At 46.6% G+C, this 20,847-nt stretch overlaps 1 protein-coding gene across 1 annotated transcript in view; it reads left to right on the top strand.

The window, feature by feature from the left end:
- LOC125289180 (cytochrome P450 26B1) overlaps nucleotides 1–17,458 on the top strand; it is a 26,847-nt gene extending 9,389 nt beyond the window's left edge. The window contains exons 2-6 of the mRNA XM_048235882.1: nucleotides 3,206–3,430; nucleotides 11,571–11,846; nucleotides 12,219–12,374; nucleotides 14,005–14,286; nucleotides 14,686–17,458. Of these exons, the coding sequence (XP_048091839.1) occupies nucleotides 3,206–3,430; nucleotides 11,571–11,846; nucleotides 12,219–12,374; nucleotides 14,005–14,286; nucleotides 14,686–15,078 (1,332 nt within the window). The 3' untranslated portion in view covers nucleotides 15,079–17,458. The remainder of the gene's footprint in view (nucleotides 1–3,205; nucleotides 3,431–11,570; nucleotides 11,847–12,218; nucleotides 12,375–14,004; nucleotides 14,287–14,685) is intronic.
- The last annotated feature ends 3,389 nt before the right edge of the window (nucleotides 17,459–20,847 follow it).

Here is a 20,847-nt window from a genome sequence, read left to right as displayed (position 1 = left end):
CAAATCCAAGCTCTTTTGCAGTCAGTGTTGAGTATTCACTGAAAGGAGATATTTCTAGAATTACACTCTGACTCAGACATTGAGTGGAAATGTGACAGAACGATACCACAAGCATGTCATTTCTCCCTGGTGTGGCATGAGTCATTTTACACTCAGACTGCACCACGTGAGTTCATTCGGAGTGCCACCGCCGGCGTGCCACAATCTCGTTAATCTGGATTGGGTTCAATCGCTCTTACTAAGAAATTGGCCTGTTCCGGTTAAGGTCTTCACCCTTCTGCCGTTCTTGATCCTGCTCAATTGGATCTATGAGCTTTTGATTGAATGTTGGACTTGACCTCATCTGCGGGAGGAGAGACGTTAGGGGTGAAAGGTCAAGCTGGGTAAGAGCTGCCCTCAACAGGAAGCAGGGGGTGAGGCCCAGGTGGAGACAAGGATGACCACAGACACAGGTCATCTTTCAGCAGCGAGGAGCGAGACAGAGAGAAAGCATCTACAGTCGCTGTTCTGTAAGGGCCAAGAAAAAGTGTTGTGGATGAAGCACAAAAGTGACGGAGAACGATTCGTTTTTTTACAAAGCCTGCATTCATTCACCGATTAGCTTGAATACACTTGGCCTGGACAGGGTGACAGCAGAACTATCGGCATCTTGTAGGAAGGAGTCACATATGGACCAAGTTGATCTTTGAAGGGTGTAAGTTATAGGTCCTTTTTATTGTCCTAAAATTGCCCCCCCACACAACACACACACACACACACACACACACACACACACACACACACACACACACACACACACACACACAGATTATACACATTCATGCACACACACACACACACACACACACACACACAGATTATACACATTCATGCACACACACACACACACACACACACACACACACACACACACAGATTATACACATTCACACACGCGCACACACACACACACACAGATTATACACATTCACACACGCACACACACACACACACAGACACACACACATACACACACAGACAGACTGCCCACACAAACATGCAAACAAACAAACACACTCCGCGCCACTTTGCCTCAGCGAGGTGCACTGGAGCAGCCTACTAAAACAGCCAAACAAACACAGGGGAAAAAAATGGCCCTCTCCTCACGGCTAAAATTAGCCGTGCAAATAAACGCCCGTGTGTTCGACTCAAAAGTGAACAGGTCACAAATCTTGGCATAGAGGGCCCGGAGCGAGGGAGGGGAGAAAGTGAGAGAAAAAAAAGGAGGGGGGTTGAGCGAGACTGTGAGAGAAAGAGAGAGAGACAGAGAGAGAGAGAGAGAGAGAGAGCAATATAGGCAGTGAGGCAAGAAGCAAACAGCCCTGCGAGGGCTTCCTGTAGGACTCTGTGTGGACAGAGGGGCTACAGAGAGACTCTGTGCGTGGGGCTGCACTCCCAGGGGTTTGCACGCAATTACTGTACATGACGTACACACACACACACACACACACACACACACACACACACACAACACACACAACCTGACTACCCTTGCTCTGGCCCTTTGATAAACATCCCCACATCAGTGCTTACTACGTCTTATTGACTCACGGTCTTTCACTTAATAGCTATGCTAGTGTAAGAATGAGATGAACATGGGTTTGTACGCTCACATCTGTAAGTGTGTCTGTAGGCGGCTGACGTCTTTGAGTTGATTGAGTGTCAGTCATCCTGCTTCCGTAGAATGCGGTGCATGGGGGGGGGGTTCGATGTGGGGTTACGAGAAATGACTGGGCTGGTCTCTCCCTCAAGGCAGGTTGAGGCAGGCGGGCAGGCGGGCAGGACTCGGGTCTCGGCTGAGAGAGCAGCAGGACCTCTGGAGCTCTGCGCAACAGATGGGCCCCTCCTGTGCCTCGGCTCTGCCCTCAGACTGGGTGCCATTCAGACTTCCGCGGAATCGGTTTACCGTTACTCTCAACCCTCCTGGGAAGAAAAGGCTAATCAGTCATCAACTCAACCCGAGACCTAGCAAAACACACACACACACTTGGAAACACACATGCTTGGAAGCACACACACCTACAACCACCCACGCATGCACGCACGCACACACACACACACACATACACACGCACACACACACACACAAACCTCTGATCGCTCTCAGCCTATCATCTGTGTTGTAATCCTGTGTTTTGGGCAAACCCCAGGCTGCCCTCTGTCCTCTTCAGCAGTGTTAGTTAAATGGGATGAGGAGAGATTAATGGAGTTGAAAGTAGGGGTGACAAAAGGTCCATGTTTCATCTCGAACGTCAGAGAACTCCCAGTCCCTGGCACTAGAAAGTTGGCATTTTTGTATATTTGTGTGTGTGTGTGGTGTGGGTGTGGTGTGGTAAGGTATGGTATATATTTTTGAGAGGTCAAATGGTCTGCAATGATGCCATTCTTTTTCCAATGTATAGAGGTTGCAGAAGAGTTGCACATAATTGTATGTAGTTGCATAAATTACATGGAAGGGATTGGGTGGGTAGTGCTCTTTTGCAGGCATTACTCATGTGGTGCCATGGAAAGTTCTGATCTTAAGTTTAGCTGTTCTCCGTTCTCTTCTTACAAGACACACACAGACACACACACAGACACGCACACGCACGCACGCACGCACGCACGCACACACAAACGCACACACGCACGCACGCACGCACACTACACCCATGCACCCCCAATTAGATCATTTCTTTCTTTCCCATGGCTTAGCTTCTAGCCTGGCTGTGGTAATCTAATAATGTCCACAGGGAACTGAACTACCACCCTTTACCAAAACAGAGAATTATCAGTGTAATCTGGCCCCACTAATACCCCTTCCTCCAAATGCCTATTACGGCTAACACCTCCTCAGTTATGCTAACACCTCCTCAGCTTTGTACTGTACACGAAGTTCTCCCCTGTTAGCCTATAGTGAGAGGAGTGAACTACTTAACCTTAGACCACCCTCGCAGCGTGCTAGAGCTTAACTGTGGTTATTCATTCATAAAGCTACTCTGTGATGGAATTTTCTTTGTAGTCCTGATAGTTATTTGTCATTCATTCATTTGGTTGGTTTGTTGGAGTTTTTCATACAACATACACATTTGTTGCCACAGAGTTATACTACTATATACTTATAATCTCTCTCTCTCTCTCTCTCTCTCTCTCTCTCTATCTGTCTCTTCTGTATTTTGCGGTCTAGGGTGCTGGGTTCCATGCCTCCAGGCGGCAGAAGTACGGTAACGTGTTCAAGACCCATCTGCTGGGCCGGCCGCTGATCCGTGTGACGGGGGCGGACAACGTGCGCAAGGTGCTGATGGGGGAGCACAGTCTGGTCAGTGTGGACTGGCCCCAGAGCACCAGTACCCTGCTGGGGCCCAACAGCCTGGCCAACTCCATCGGGGACATCCACCGCAAGAGAAGAAAGGTACCAGCAGTAAACCTGGCATACACACAGAAATGCATACAAACATGTATGCATCACACACACACACACACACACACACACACACACACACACACACACACACACACACACACACACACACACACACACACACACATATACACACACACACACACATACACAGAAATGCATACAAACATGTATGCATCACACACACACACACACACACACACACACACACACACACACACACACACACACACACACATACACACACAATGACAGTCACACGTACATACAAACGAACACCCACATGTAAGCAAAGATGAATAGATTTTAACAGTGTCGGTAGATTTTATGCACGCACATAGCTTGTTATATAGTTATGTCCAAATAGATAAGTGAGTTATCTATAAACAATCCTCTGGAGATACAAGACACCTGAAGTCTTATTTGACATCATGTTAAATAGTAGTAGGGCAAACAAACTTTCACTTTCATTATTATCTTAAAATTCTCTCTCTCCTGTTTGCCTGTGTCCAGTGTTGGCTGTTATGACCACACGGACAAGTCTCACGCGTTGCACTCAATCCATGATGACTAAGTGCATTACGGAGACTGTTACTGTAAAACAGTGAAAAAGGACTTCTCGATGCCCGATGACATAAGCTTCTTAAGGGCTTGGGCAGAGGTGTGAATGTATTCGTCAGGGTCAGGGTGTTCATGCCTGGCTGGAATCAAGAATGAGACTCCCAGGATGAGTCGTCCGCAGGTGTGGACTCATCCTCGGCTTGTTAGCCTCTGTCCGTCCGACCTTCGTCAACACACACCGGAGATCCAGTCCCAGCCCAGATGTAATGCCAAGGGGTGATAGAAGCCTGGCAGGCGCCGAGTCAGCCAGGCCAACGGGGGATATCTAAGCGGGGGACCATCTATCGCGCGGCGGACCATCCCCTCCAGGGCTGTTGTCTGTTAGCTGGCTCCAGGGCTGTTAGCTGTTAGCTGGCTCTAGCTGGCTCCAGGGCTGTTAGCTGTTAGCTGGCTCCAGGGCTGTTAGCTGTTAGCTGGCTCCAGGGCTGTTAGCTGTTAGCTGGCTCCAGGGCTGTTAGCTGTTAGCTGGCTCCAGGGCTGTTAGCTGTTAGCTGGCTCCAGGGCTGTTAGCTGTTAGCTGGCTCCAGGGCTGTTAGCTGTTAGCTGGCTCCAGGGCTGTTAGCTGTTAGCTGGCTCCAGGGCTGTTAGCTGTTAGCTGGCTCCAGGGCTGTTAGCTGTTAGCTGGCTCCAGGGCTGTTAGCTGTTAGCTGGCTCCAGGGCTGTTAGCTGTTAGCTGGCTCCAGGGCTGTTAGCTGTTAGCTGGCTCCAGGGCTGTTAGCTGTTAGCTGGCTCCAGGGCTGTTAGCTGTTAGCTGGCTCCAGGGCTGTTAGCTGTTAGCTGGCTCCAGGGCTGTTAGCTGTTAGCTGGCTCCAGGGCTGTTAGCTGTTAGCTGGCTCCAGGGCTGTTAGCTGTTAGCTGGCTCCAGGGCTGTTAGCTGTTAGCTGGCTCCAGGGCTGTTAGCTGTTAGCTGGCTCCAGGGCTGTTAGCTGTTAGCTGGCTCCAGGGCTGTTAGCTGTTAGCTGGCTCCAGGGCTGTTAGCTGTTAGCTGGCTCCAGGGCTGTTAGCTGTTAGCTGGCTCCAGGGCTGTTAGCTGTTAGCTGGCTCCAGGGCTGTTAGCTGTTAGCTGGCTCCAGGGCTGTTAGCTGTTAGCTGGCTCCAGGGCTGTTAGCTGTTAGCTGGCTCCAGGGCTGTTAGCTGTTAGCTGGCTCCAGGGCTGTTAGCTGTTAGCTGGCTCCAGGGCTGTTAGCTGTTAGCTGGCTCCAGGGCTGTTAGCTGTTAGCTGGCTCCAGGGCTGTTAGCTGTTAGCTGGCTCCAGGGCTGTTAGCTGTTAGCTGGCTCCAGGGCTGTTAGCTGTTAGCTGGCTCCAGGGCTGTTAGCTGTTAGCTGGCTCCAGGGCTGTTAGCTGTTAGCTGGCTCCAAGGCCAACGAGGGGATATCTAAGCGCACCGGACCATCCCCATGTGATCGCGCCTGTCGAGCGCCTGGCTCCAGGGCTGTTAGCTGTTAGCTGGCTCCAGGGCTGTTAGCGTCTGCTTACCGCAGCATCTGATCATGCTCTGGAGGAGGATTACGCTCAAAGTCCTCTCGTCTCCAATTACTCCCAGCCTCCCGGCACAACACACATATCTCCATCCAACCCCCCCAGGTCCATTGTCATGGGGCAAAATAAGCTGGTCTATGTCTGCTGTTGCCCCCAATCCCGCCCCTTCTTCCCCTTTCCACCCCACCTCACCTCACCCCTGCCCACCCCCCTCTAAGCCCTCAGGGTTTGAGTTTCGCCTTCAACACACCTGTCCCATTGAGGGGGTCAATGGGTCTTAATGAGAGTGGCTAATCCCCGGTCTGGAAGCCCTCACACAAGCCCCTAATGACCGGTAATTAGTTACCCTGCTCTGGGCCTCACAATGATGGCTTGTCTCAAGGCCCCCTGCCTGCCTTCGCAGTCCATTCCTCCCCCTGTTAGCTCTTCTCTCCCCTCTCTGTGTTAAGGTAGTGGTGTAGATGCAGCCAAAAGTCCTGCCTGCCTGCCGCTATCTGACGAGGTAACTGTTGCCGTCCATATTCCATACCAGTGGGGGGGGGGGGGCAAACAATGGATGGAACTGTTTGGGGATGAAGGCTTTAGATGGGCTCCCCTCCTCACTACCTAATCTCTCCTGTATCTATGTGATGCTGGAGTGTAGTTTCACTTTCCCCAGCTTATGCTACATTACAGTGTAAGCGAGTCGGGCAGGGGATGCGGGACATGTATGTGGGCTCCGCTAATCCAGCATTCCTCAGCTGGATAAAGCTCCACAAGGGTTGGCGTGCGTGTGCCAGGACCTTCTACCGACTCCGGCACTAAGACTAAAACAACAGTCAAGAGTAATATAAGCACCGGACAAAACCCCTGGTTCCCTTAAATGCTGATTCGTAGCCTATAGGTTACCTGTAGGTAAGGCAACTTGTGACAGTGCTCATATTTCAAGGCAGCTTCATTTCGTAGTGCGTCTAGAATCATCGTGGAAATCATAGTATCGCATTTATTTAATCAAGACATGAACTCATACAAAGATTCCGTCATCCATAAACACTTTCATGACAAGTTTAACCTCCACATTACATAGAATTACACTTCTATTACACTTCTATATAGCATGAGGGAAGATCTACTCCACAAGGAGTACCTCCAAGAGAAACCACAGATCAGAGAAAGATTGCATGCCTGTTGCTTTTCTATGTCTTTGTTGTTCTCCACCTCTCTTTCTCTATCCCTCACTCTCTCTGTCTCTCTCTCTTTTCTTTTCTTTCTCTGTCTCTAACTTACAGACTGTATTGCTTCCTTCTGGTAGCTGCAGCCCAGTTTCCAGATAATCCAGTGTTTAATTAGGAAACTATGTGCCTAGACCTGGGCCATATTGGCAGCAGTTGGTCCTTAGTATTGCAGTGATGCAGCAGACAAATGTTCTACATTCTGAAGCTGTATATCGCTCCTTATTTCTATTGCCTTCAACACACACATTCATGTATGCATGGCTGCACGCACACACACACGCATACACACACACACACACACACACACACACACACACACACACATACACTTCCACAAACACATACACACGCACATGCATAAACACATAGACAGACAGACACACACACACATACACACACACACACACGCACACGCACACCAGGATTTTTTCCTTCTCCACATGGCATTCCAGACCTTAGCTTGCCATCCCACATTATTGGTGGAATGGGTTACAAAGCAGAACGAGAGAAAAGAGAGAGAAAGAGAGAGAGAGAGGGAGAGAGAGAGAGAGAGAGAGAGAGAGAGAGAGAGGGAGGGAGGAAAAGAGTAGCCTGGCAGAAAAAGAGCCAGAGGATGGCAAGGAAGTGATGAAGGAGAAGGATAAAGCGGAATCACACACTGAGGAAAAATGTGCCACAGTAAAAAAAACGTAGAAAAAGTGTAGAAGCCAAACATCTCTATGTGTCAAAACAGACAGAAGAACATACGGCTGACGTCTCACCACCCAGTAGTTTAGAGCTTGTGGCGTGGGTGCTGGGAGCTGAACACAGCTCTCACCTCTGACTGTCTTCTTTTGCAAGTAAGAAAATACTGCGGTCTCCCCGCATAGTGAGAACTCTTGGAGTGTCACCTGAAGTTCAGTGGAGTGAAAGACGATGAAAATGTTGTGGTGCCATACACACACACACACACACACACACACACACACACACACACACACACACATACACACACACATACACACACACACACACACACACACACACACACACACACACACACACACACACACACACACACACACACACACATGGCGTCTTGGTGTAGCTCCCACCGCTGCCTGGCTACGACATCCACCTTTGTCAGCCACGCTAAGCCATGCCAATGTTTCTTGGCCTTTACCAAGTTCAGTTCAGGTTTCAGTTGGGATGAGCAGCGAGGGGGGTCAGGCTATGCTGGGATAGGTGGACAGGTGGAGGCGACTGCCCAAAGGGCCACCCAGGCTTTTTGTGTCTCGCAATCCGCCCCCCCCCAAAACACAAGCTTGCTTTTGTTTTGTCTGGTCTTTGCGCTCTCTCTCTCCCTCCTTCCAAGAATGCCTTCAGCTCCTTTTAACTAAATCAAAGTAGTCAATGAAAGCAGTTCATGTGGAGCGGCTGTGCGAACAAAAAAAAAAAAAAAAAACATCTTTATATAACAAAAATCAGAAATCCGACTTTCCACTGGAATGTTCTTGGGGACAGTGATCAAACTCTGTGTGGGGTCAGAGCATTAGTGATCTGTCTGTCGGCTTGTGTGTTTGGATTGAGAAACTCTTGCAATGAACAATGTGGCCAGTAGGTGGCAGAGCTTTTTTAATTCTGCTGCTCACCTGTTTATTGACTCCTCTACTGTGAATGAGGGATTGTGTTGCATTCCTCAGGGTTAAAGATGACAGACAGAGAGCGGGGGAAAAAAGGGCAGAGCAGGAGGGAGGGACGCGAAGAGGAGGGGATCGTAAGGAGAGACAGAGAGAGAGAGAGAGAGGGAGGGAGGGATGAGAGAGAGAAAGAGAGAGAGAGAAAGAAGGAGTACGATGGAAAAGAGAAGAAAGAATAAAGGAGTCTTTACATTCTGTTGAAACCAGCAGCTTCGAGCGGTTTCATATAATTTAAGACATATGGAAATTATTAGGGAGGGGTGTAGTTCTAAAGGGGTGTGTGTCTCGGCTAGTCACGTTTTGTAATGAAGACCTAACAGTATTTTTAGTGTTCTTCTCTCTTTTTTTTCCTCGAGTGTTGCATTTGTGGAGTTTCCCGGGATAGAATGGCATGCCATTACTTCAGTTTGACTGACACATGTAGAGTACGGAGGTTTAACATTACCACAGGCAAAATAGGGGTGAACTACTGTTCTAGCCTTTGACTGGATGCCCTCCGTGTATTTATGCAGGGTATGGCTGGGACAATTATGTAGTTATATGCGGAGTTCACAAGTGTGGTGTGACCTGAGAACCCAGTGGTGTCTGCAATGTTTTCTTTCTCTCTGTTTTTTTTGGTCACGGGCAAACAGAAGCCGTCGAGTGGGATCCTAAGTGCTTGTGTGTGTGTGCCAATCGTGTGTGTGTGTGTGTGTGTGTTCTGGAGTGAATGTAAACAGGGTACCCGTATCAGTGCACAGATAGGGCTTGTCCTGAATTTGTGTGTTTGCGTCTGTGCGTGCTTGTGTGTGTGTGTGTGTGTGTGTGTGTGTGTGTGTGTGTGTGTGTGTGTGTGTGTGTGTGTGTGTGTGTGGGTGTGTATTTATGTGAATGGGGTGTGCTTGATATGGCTGACCTCCATACAAGTTGACTGACTGGGCAAAGGAGAGCTGAAGGCAAAGTGAAGCCCGTGGCGCCAAAGCCACGATGTGCCAAAGGCTAGAGGATGGGCAATACAGGACGGTCAGATGTAGACGGCCAGAGAGAGAGAGAATAGATGTCCAGCGTGATCAGAAGAGATGATCGCCTTGACATCCCCTCCATGTGTCTGCTCCTATATAACTCTATGAGTCATTACCCTGTGCAGTGACCACTCGAAATGCAGCAGATGCAGCAGCATCATTTTGTGACTCAGACATGATGACCAAAGTGGCCAGGGAGAGAGAGAAAAGAGACTGGACCTTCTGTGGACACAGAAGCCGGCGAAAGATCACTCGAGTGAACAAGAAAATATGACATAAGTGAGAGCTCACAAGTTGAGCTAAATGGCTGATGGAAAGAGAGAGTGAGGGAGAGAGAGAGAGAGAGAGAGGGAGAGAGAGAGAGAGAGAGAGAGAGAGAGAGAGAGAGGATCAGTGGACCCTTATTGCTTCGCCCTCGCGTCTTTACAACTGTGGAAAAGCTTTGCAGAGGGAGTCATGGTATTTGGGGTGAGTTGGCGTATAAAAAGTGCTATTGTTAGTCGGAGGAGCTGGACTTTTTGAGGGGAACATGGATGTTATTTCACCAAACAGACCCTCGCGACTGAGGCGCATTAGAAATGCACTGTTCAGGCCAGGAAAATCTTACCTTTCCCTGTGACTGCTGACAGCAAGGGAAACTCTCCCTCTTTCTCTGCTTCGGCACATAAGAATATGTTTAATTTCAACGGCGAGAGAGAGAGAAAGAGAGAAAGAGAGGGAGACAGAGAAGGAGTGAAATAGTACGTACAGATGTTTGGGGGAGGTGAAATATTTGAGTTTTTCCATGAGAGAGAGAGAAAAAAAATATGTAAGGAAAACAAACTAAAGACGTCGCCTCTTCTGTGGATCTCCTGGCCGTGTCTGTGGGATAATATTTAGATGACATTTCCATTCATTAGTCTGCTCAGAGTGGGTCCCTGTCCCAGAGCCGTGACTGGCTTCGAGGTCAACCGTTCAGGGCATTATTGGACCTGAGCATGTGTGTGTGTGTGTGTGTGTGTGTGTGTGTGTGTGTGTGTGTGTGTGTGGTGGGGGTACTTAGTACTTAGACAGACAACACTACAACATGTTTTAAAGTCACTGGCAGTGTGGGGCTCACCCATGTGGTTGTTAGGGGTGTGTGTCTTCAGAATAAAGTCAAAGTGTCAAAGTGCAAAACTTATAAGACACACACACACACACACACACACACACCACACACACACACACACACACACACACACACACACACACATACACACACACAAGGCCTTGCACTTTAGGTGTGTTAAAATGCTTCATGAAAATATCCCTGGAACTGGAACTATATTGAATATTATATTCTCAATATTAGAGTAACAAGGTAAAAAGGCATCATTGAGCTACTTGTATGATGGTATAAAGGTAAAAGTCTTCAAACAGTTATGAAAGTAAAAGATGGTATGGTGTGGGCTCATGCAGCTGCCCTGCCCAGCTCTTTTACATCCTGTCTCCCTCTATACCATGAGATATCGATATGAGACCACAGACAACTACTCAGGGAGGATTACATTGTGTTCAGATAGCTGTGTGAAAGAGCAGATAATTTCTTTGCACTCTGAGAGTGCCACCCTGTTCCCAGACCTGTGTGGCAGCACAGTCTGTACTTTCTGGGCAGCCGGAGCAGTCTCTGTGTGCCCGCTGGAGTCTGCCTGCTCCTCTTGGATGTTCCTTTCTGTTTGGGAATGGGTAAGCTTGCTGCTTAGCATGGTGCACTGTCTGTCTGTTCATTTCGTCTTCAGGGTTCTAGTCTTTCTTTTAAATGGTCTTTATTTTCTTTTAGGATTGATTGTTTTAAGTTGTTTTTTTTTTTAAAACTGAGGGTGTAGTGGAATGTCATTAAGTTGAGTTAGAATAAACTTTAGAAATTAAGGATAGCACTCACAGTTCTTTTTTAATCAGCCAAGGGCAAGTTTTGGGCAAGACGGCCTTCTTCAGCATGATTATGCCGATTAGGATCAGTTGGTACTCTGACTTTAGAACTTCAGTACTCTCTCTCTCTCTCTCTCTCTCTCTCTCTCTCTCTCTCTCTCAAACACACACAACCACACACACACACACACACACACAGAGTATAACCAGTAACAACAATGTGGGCTCTCTGATGCCATTTTGCAGGTGTTTGCCAAGGTATTCAGCCACGAAGCCCTGGAAAGTTACCTGCCCAAGATCCAGCAGGTCATCCAAGAGACCTTGCGGGTGTGGAGCTCCAACCCCGAACCCATCAACGTGTACCGCGAGTCCCAGCGGCTCTCCTTCCACATGGCCGTGCGGGTGCTTCTGGGCTTCCGCATCTCAGACGAGGAGATGTGCCACTTCTTCAACACGTTCCAGGAGTTTGTGGACAACCTGTTCAGCCTGCCCATTGACCTGCCTTTCAGCGGATACCGGAAGGTAAGGACAAGAGCCAGTGGAATAGTTGTGGTCAGCTCAGTTGGCGGAGATGATCTTGTTTCAATTTAGCTCAGTTCAACTTTATTTATAAATTACAATTAACAATTGGAATTGTTTCAACGTGCTTAACTGAGCCCAGAACCTGATTCCTACCTTGCTGTCGTAAAAAACGTGTCTCAGAATATTTTTAGTCTCTCGATTAAATGTTTGCATGACAAAATATTTGGCTCTGGTTTCTTGAAAGCCTGGTACAAATTTTATCTATTGCTTTCTTAAAAGCTAACAAGCTAGCATGTAAAAGCCACACAGCTTGAATTAATATTTGGAGTGGCTCTGGAGTGGATAACATCAGCATTTCCTCTCCTCTGACAGGGTATCCGTGCCCGCGACAAGCTGCAGAAGATGATCGAGAAGGCTATCCGGGAGAAACCTCTGTGCACGCAAGGGAAAGACTACGCCGACGCTCTGGACGTCCTGATGGAGAGCGCCAAGGAGAATGGAGCTGAGCTCACCATGCAGGAGCTAAAGGTATGGAGCCTATCTCTTAAGGGGTGTTAACACCGAAAATGATAACGATAACGATTGGTCGATGACGATCTGTCGATAACGGCAAAAAAGTATCGCTATAGCTAATATGATTTCGTTATTGTTATAGTTTATGTGTGAACATTGTCGTTCATATTATCCAGAGTGTCATCTAGGGTCATTACTGTTATAGTTATCTTTGTTGGTGTGAACGGCACTTCATTCTGACCTCAGAGAAATCCAACAAATCCCTCCCACAAATTGATCCCCCTCCTCGATCAGACTTCTAATTTCGACAGAGAATATTTTGCCCCCTCAGCAGAATTCCAAAGCTGTTGTCCTGATGTGATATCAGTTGGCCTGGTTCGTCTATGAGTGAACATGCTGATTTAATTGTCTGAATGTGCTGTTGTGCTGGAGGAGGCATGCTATCAGCACAGATACAGTTTATGACTTGATGAGTGCTTATGCGTGTTTGTGAGTTTATGAGTGTTTACATCTATCAGCGCAGAGTGGCGTCTTCATTTATTGAAGTTATTGTGCGAATATCAAACACTGTGACGCTGAAATGAAAGACATTAGACAGGACAGCACTTTTAGACTCAGCTCTGCATATCTGCTGGCCTCCAGGTCTTCCCCAGCCCCCCCAGGAGAGTTTTGAGGTCTGGCCAGAAATTAGTCAACACCCCTGTCAGGAGAGCAACAGTGGCTGCTCCAGTGACACCACACACCTCAGCCCCCCTGCCCGCCCAAGACCACCCCCCCACCCCCACCCCCGTCACTGTCAGGAGTCCAGATGCACGCAGCGTCCTCAGGCCCTCGTGCCACACGGGGTGATGTTGACATTCTTTGACGTAAATGATAGCCAATGAACGGTCCTTTTTTGACCGTGCATGTAATTTTTTTTCGACCTTGTTATTCTAGCCACTCTTACCTCCACGCCCCACTCTTTTCTTTTCTTTTTTCTTCATGCGCCCTCATAATTTCCACCCTCCTGAAATGAAAGCTCTGTGTAGTCTAGTCTGGCCTGAGCCTGAGCTGTGTCGTGAGATGTGTCGTGACATGCCACGCCACGCCGCGCCACGCCACGCCACGCCACGCCACTGCCCTTCTCGGGCCGGCCGTCGACTCCGACCGGCCCCCGGGGCAGACAGGGGTGGACCCCCCCACCGTGTCAGCACCAGCTCAGCAGCATGCTGTAATTTTTCCTTTTTTTTTTTTTTTCGAGGGAAAAATGTCAGAGTCAGGGAGCGCAACCTGTAAGCAGAATGGCTCCTGAGGCCCTTACGTCGTCGGCCAAAAAAAAAAAGTGCACCGGTCTCCGCGCCGTCTGAGGAGTTGTGTAACGGCTGTGAATGTGCGAGCTTGTTAAACCCAAAGCTCAGGGAAAAGCGAGGAGGCTTATGCTTGACCTGCCATGTCCCGCCTGCCTCCCGGAGTCCGAAGAACGGGAGAGAGAGCGAAAGGGGAGAATGACCGCAGTGTTCGCCTGCATAGTTCAATCGGCGTTTTTTATTTGTTTTCCCGACGTCCATCCAAGCGTCCACTGGTCCATTAAAACATCCACTCAAATAACTCCCTCCGTCCATCTCCCCCCCCCCCCTCCGTCCCCCTCCTCTTTCTCTCCCTGCAGGAGTCCACGGTGGAGCTGATCTTCGCCTCGTTCGCCACCACGGCCAGCGCCAGCACGTCGCTCATCATGCAGCTGCTGCGGCACCCGGCCGTGCTGGAGAAGCTGCGCGAGGAGCTGCGCGTCCGCGGCATCCTGCACAACGGCTGCCTATGCGAGGGCGAGCTGCGACTGGACACCATCTGCAGCCTCAAGTACCTCGACTGCGTCATCAAGGAGGTGCTGCGCCTCTTCACGCCAGTCTCCGGCGGCTACCGCGTGGCCATGCAGACCTTCGAGCTGGACGTGAGTGTCCCCGTCGTGAGCATTCTTTGGCCTGTTTTTTTGCTCTCTCAGCCTCAGCTGGGATATGTACAGCATAATTTCCGGCCTGTCAAAAACATGGTTTATTGTATCAAAGGCACTTAGAAATAGTTCAAATACACATATTTTCATAAGCTTATGTTTTTCTGAAATGATGCACCCGGTTATTGCCTTTTGAAAAACCCTTAGTTGCGAACGGACTTCCATATTGTCCCGCAAACCTTTATTTAAATTCTAAATTATATCAGAATTCACACACAAATATACATACTTTTCCCTTAAAAATGTGATGTTTCTGTTCCATCATGTAATGTTTCTCTCGATAAGGAAGAATAATAAAACATATCATCCCCCCCCTTCCTCGATCTCTCCTAAACACAGGGTGTCCAGATCCCTAAAGGCTGGAGCGTGATGTACAGCATCCGTGACACCCACGACACCTCGGCCGTCTTCAAGGAGGTCAACGCCTTCGACCCTGACCGCTTCAGCGAGGAACGCGGCGAGGACAAGGAGGGCCGCTTCCACTACCTGCCCTTCGGTGGTGGCGTACGCTCCTGCCTGGGCAAGCAGCTGGCCACCCTTTTCCTGCGCATCCTGGCCATCGAGCTGGCCAGCACCAGCCGCTTCGAGCTGGCCACGCGGACGTTCCCCCGCATGGTCTCCGTGCCCGTCGTGCACCCCACCGACGGACTCAAGGTCAAGTTCTTCGGCCTGGACTCCAACCAGAACGAGATCATGGCCAAGTCGGACGAGCTTCTGGGCGCCACTGTCTGAGGGGAGGAAGAGACAGGAAGTCGAGTGGGTGGGGATTAAAAAGGTGGAGGCTCTATAAAATACATGTACTGAAGAGGATGTGGGGGCAGAGCAAAAGATTTCCACTCTTGCCGTGGAGCTTGTTATTTTGCAGTTTTCTTACTCCTCCGAACTGACAGACCTTGTGAAAAGAGTGAAACATTCTCTTTTAGCTTTGTCAGTGTCCTTTTCAGACTTCAGCCTGCCAAAAATGTATAGTCCTTGTTGTTTTTCATACAAACACTTAACGACTTAAAATCTCAAAAAGGACAAATATGTTTAACAGAGGAAAAGAAATGTAACGTTAACTTTGGAGAGAAACTCATGTTCAAATAAGTTATGCACAAATAAGTGTCTGTCTGTGTGATGAGGGATTTGGAGATGAAATGACAGTGAATGGAAGAATTGGATGAGCTTAATCCAGGAAAGTTGATAAAACAGGGTAAAGAGTGGCTCACTTTTAATGGTAGGACATGATTAGCCAATGTTAAAGCTATAGCTATGCTGCGGGAAAGTGCCAGGTTTTTGATGTCTCTGGAGGTGAAGGTGCGGCCTCACATGTAAGACTGTGGAGAGCTTGCCTCAGCAGTAAAAGAGGGGAGACTCAAATTCACTTACTAAAATGTAGACGTAGTTTAGAGGGTTATGAATCAGAGAGAGGGCTAGACGTGCATGCTCGGGATTTTACTTTTCAGGGTTTGTCTTTAGTTGCATATTGGATGTGTCAAACTCTATGTGTGTGTGTGTGTGTGTGATCTCATATGTCTATGTGTGCGTGTGTGTGTGCGTGTGTGTGTGTGTGTGTGTGTGATCTCATATGTCTATGTGTGTGTGAGAGAGAGTGTGTGTATACAGTATGTGGTACCCTTTTTTTTCGGGGGAGGGGATGCTGTTCTAGCAGAGGCGTTAGGGAATGTAAGGGCTGCATTGTAAGCTAGTAGTATGAATGAATGAAGTGTATGCAAACTCAGGTGTGTTTGGAGTCCAGAATGCCTTTTAGACTATTACTTGTCTCACTTTGTATCTGTCCTGCACATAAGACTAGTTATATTCTTTAGCTTCTACTTTGGGAGAAAACCCCTCAACCTGTGCTTTATTGCAGTGACGTGATTGAGGGTGTCTCTGTAAGACAAAACAATTCTTTATGAGCCTCAAAACATGTATCACCCAGCGAGATGAATATCCCTGGTGTAATTCCAAATGGCCTAAATCAGAGATTCATGAATGCAAAGGGAGAGGGGTGATAACTAGCTACGGAACTGAAGAACTAAAGGACCCTTGTTCTTGCTGCTTGAGAGTCATATATTTTTCTTTCGGAGCAGAGTGCCAATGACCTCTCACAAGAACGTGACATTTAAGTTTTTTGCTGCTCCACTCTTCAACACTAAAATGCAAAGTCAAAGTTGACATCGCTTACCAGATGGAGTTTAGAACACACCTCAAAGGTTCTCAAAAATTCACCTAAACTAAAGAGATCTTTTGAAGGAAGGTTTCATCATGGGACTGCTGGTGGCATCCTAAGCTTGATATCTGATTGATACCCAGCAGAAGCTGATGAGTAAACTGAGGCGGGGGTGGGTATAAGGACCCTTGTTGATTTCTGGGATGAAGACCCTGTATGGAGGACTCTTCTCTGTGTCCTCCACAGATCACGCGAAGAACATTTAATCTGTGACCAACCATGCCACTGATTTTTATTTTGTAATGAATGGAATTTAAAAAAAAAAAAAAAGTTATTAAGTCTGCTGCTTCTTGTGTACAATTTTTTCTAACTGAGAGATCTAGAATGTGAGGGTGATTTGTGAGTAATGGGCAAATATCCACATTTGTGTGAGGAAGGAGGGACAGGAAAATTACTCAGTTAGAAAGCCATGGGTAACGCCTATCTGAAATGTCTAATATCCTAACATTATTCACATTAATTTTATTATTGTAATAAATATTATTTTAAGTGCTATTTTTGTTATATTCCAGAATAGAGTTTTAGTATAAATAAAATTGGTTGGTAAATATTGTTATATTTAGTATGATATGAATTTCAGCTATATTGTAAACAGTGTTTAAATGTTAATATTGTTTTATGTTATTGTAATAATTATTATTTTATTATTATTATTATCATTGCATTCAGTTAATATTAATAAAAACAGAAGCACTTGCGAGGTATGTTTATATTGAGTGCCATGCAAATACATGTTCTATACTTTATTGAATGCTGTTTTTGCCTGTACATAATATTGTATTTCGTCTGTGTTTCACTTAGTTTATGAATGTTTTTTTCATCCTCTTTTTTTTACCGTGATTCTTAAATGTACTTGCCAATTTTATAAACTCCTATAATAAACTGTTATGTGAAAAAGCAGCATTGTACTCTTGAGATTTCAATTTTTGGCTTCTTAACACAGCATTTTTACACCCTGTCCCCTTCTTGACTGTCCATAGTGGATAAGAGTCCTGGCCTGACTGGGACAATGCAGCACTTTATTTTATTCATGTTCCGGTGATTGATTGTACCCCGGGGTTTGTGCAAATGTGTTTTTACACAGAGCACAATCTTTTGATTACAGCTAAATGCATACTGTGTTTACCGCACGGCCCTTTGTCATAGTTTCACATAGTTTTGAGACCACAAAACACTGTTCTGATAGACTCCTGGCCTTTGCACTGGCTTGAAATGTGAAAAAGACGAGAGAGAGAGCGATAGAGAGAGAGAGAGAGAGGAGGAGAAGGAGAGAGAAGGGAAAGATGTATGGTCAACAGATTCATGTTTTATGTTCATGGTCAGGAACCAGTTTTAGTAACAAAACCCTATATAACAGACACACACACACACACACACACACACACACACACACACACACACAAACAAACCAGCAAAGTGGAATTTATCCAGTTAGCCTCTAAACAGTTTGAATCTCCACATAGCAAAAAGAGAAAAAGAGTGCAGGAATGCTATGAAATAAAACACTTTTTTTTCCATATTCACTTCTTCATTCAACGCTTGTCCATATAAACATACACAGATCTTTCATGCTCATGTCAGGCCGGGAGAGCAGGGAACAACCACAGCAAACAATTCAACAAACAAACAGCCAAATCCAATAGATGCCAGATGTGTCCAGCTACAACGCCATCCCCTCTGAGCCATCAGTAATTGCAAGCTGTACTCTCTCTGGAATTGATCAGTGGTCTGCTGTGCCTTGTGTCCATGTTTTCAGTGTCCAGGAGATGTGATTTTTATTTATTTATTCATTTTTTGACCAGATACTCACATCTTGGCCAGTCCATCCATGAGGTGGATGTGACCAATCAAATCAATAAGGGAAGTTGAAATCTGTCCCCAGATTGTTTTTGCATGACTAGTCATATAATAATCCCATGACATCTCATCAAGTTCATAGAAAGGGCCACAAGATATTTTAGAAACAGTCATGCACCACTGGAAATACATCAACATATGGATGCATATCAAATTCTCTGCATTATGGCACCCTCTGTGGTTAGGACTAGACACTGTTAGTCATTTTCAACCCTTAACATTTCAACTCCAACATTTAATCATAAACAAAAACCGTGCCCACAAACACATCACATGACTGGGTGCTAAGCACTTTCCCATATCACTCCTCATTATTGACATAATATATTCTACTTTATCATACCAATCCCGAAGTCTAACTCCAGTCTTCTAAATGACCCTATCCAGCATGTTGCTAGGCAGAACATTAACTTCATAAAATTATACTCTGGGAAATTGTCACGTTTATCTTTGCATTGAAATCAAATTCAATTGATTATGTTTTGATATTAATACATACAATTGCTTCTGAGTGAAAGTTCAGTTCTGGGTGAATGTCTGGGTGAGTGTTCAGTTGTTCAAATCTCTGTAAGACACAACCAGATGGTTGGTCTTCATGCTCCTATGTCAATATCGCCAAATCGCCGCCATATGACTATCAGAAGTCACTTAGCCATCTTAAATTACTGAAGACAATCAATGGGGTCACTGAATGAATTGAAATATTCATGGTAAAGGGCTCTCAAAAAATGGGGAAGGGGATGTGAAAGCTAACCTTGCTGATGAATAAAATAGAGGAAATCAATGCATCTGTAAAAAAAGCAAACAAATGTCAATTCACTGATCATCTTCATCTAAAAAGTAATGATCAATACCCAAGAGAGAGTGCTGTTGGATCTGATATAATGACACATTCATATACTGTGTAATGAAAACATGTTCAAATGGAAAAGTAACTATCCCTTAAGGGTGTTGTTTAAGGTCTACAGTCAGGAGAAAACATTTGAGCTGTTGTCTGGTTTGCAGTGAGGACTCCAGCAGCCACAGATGCGTGTGAAACTTATATGACCTGAGCCACTTGATCTTGTTGCTCTCTGTGGAAAAGAAGGGTTTGGAAGAGATCGAAGAATGGAATTAGATGGAGGAAAAAAGAACTGATACAAAGCATGATTCCCAACACGACATCCAGCCCTGCAAAGGATCATTTCATTACAGAAGAGTTATGCTTAGTGTCCTTCCCGGTTGGATCCATTTCACACCCAGACAAGCTTCTGTCTCAAGGCCCAGTACAACTTGCATCTGTGCCTACACCCCTCTAAGCACCCCCCACCCCTCCACACCACACCACACCACACCACACCCACCACCACCATCCCCACCCCCACCACCTCCACAGGCAGTCTCCACCTTTCTACTCATCTCCATCAGCATCTAAAATGTGATTACACTTGCCCTAGTGCCCTTATCTGTTCTTCCACAGAACAATGGATTTCTTTCAGAGTTTCTCTCTTCTCCAACACCCCCCCCCCCCCACCCCACCCTCTACCCTCCTCCTCCCCCCCCCCCCAACCCCTCCCAACCCCCGTTTCAGAATGCCGATTTCCGACCACAATGTTTGGGAGTCAGCCTCGAAGCAGACATTTGGAAAGAGGGAGATAATTTTAGGACGGCTGGACTCGTTCATTGTTCTTGAAGGCGAGCCGCCTGGGCCGTCGCCACGGTCGCTCTGGTGCCACGACCCCTCCGCGCACGGCCCTCCTCATCTCATCTCGGCTGGATTCCGCTGCTTCAGCTCAGAACTTCTTTTTTTTCTTCTTTTTTTTCCGCTTCGAGCCCCTTTGCCAGCTTGCCGTAATTAGAAACACACAGGGTTTCATTCAAGAAAAACACCAAACCCCGAGGATGTGTTAGCACATTTTTGTATGTGAGTGTATGTGTTGGATGATATGAAATATAAAAGTGCTGTTATACAACAGATGCAGCTATGGATGTCAACTGAATTTTGTCATACATTTGTACATACAGACTTCGTAAATATCTCTATAAAATTGAAAATACACAGATAGGTGAAGCAATTTGGATCTTATATTAGAACATTGTGTCAGATACAGACAGGGATTCTTTCTCCATTTACTATTGCAGTATTATACTGTATTTACTCACCAGCATTTTAACAATACATCTGGTTAACGTTAAGATCTGCATCTACTATTGGACAATGAAGCCTCACAGCACTGAACTCATTATCCTCAATATTTACCTTCCTCATGTAACTATATTTCATTAAGCCCATCATAATAACCACTCAGGGAACATGAGATAAAGTCTGATTCAGTCAAAACTAAAATGTCAGTCACAAACAGTTCCTTCACATAACATAGACATACATTGATCAATTTATCGTGTCCATGCAATCTCAACTCTTTGATCGTAAATGAAATGTAAAATAATTC

The sequence above is a fragment of the Alosa alosa genome, chromosome 24, assembly GCF_017589495.1.
Source record: "Alosa alosa isolate M-15738 ecotype Scorff River chromosome 24, AALO_Geno_1.1, whole genome shotgun sequence".
NCBI lineage: Eukaryota > Metazoa > Chordata > Actinopteri > Clupeiformes > Clupeidae > Alosa > Alosa alosa.
This window is presented reverse-complemented; position numbering and strand designations above follow the sequence as displayed.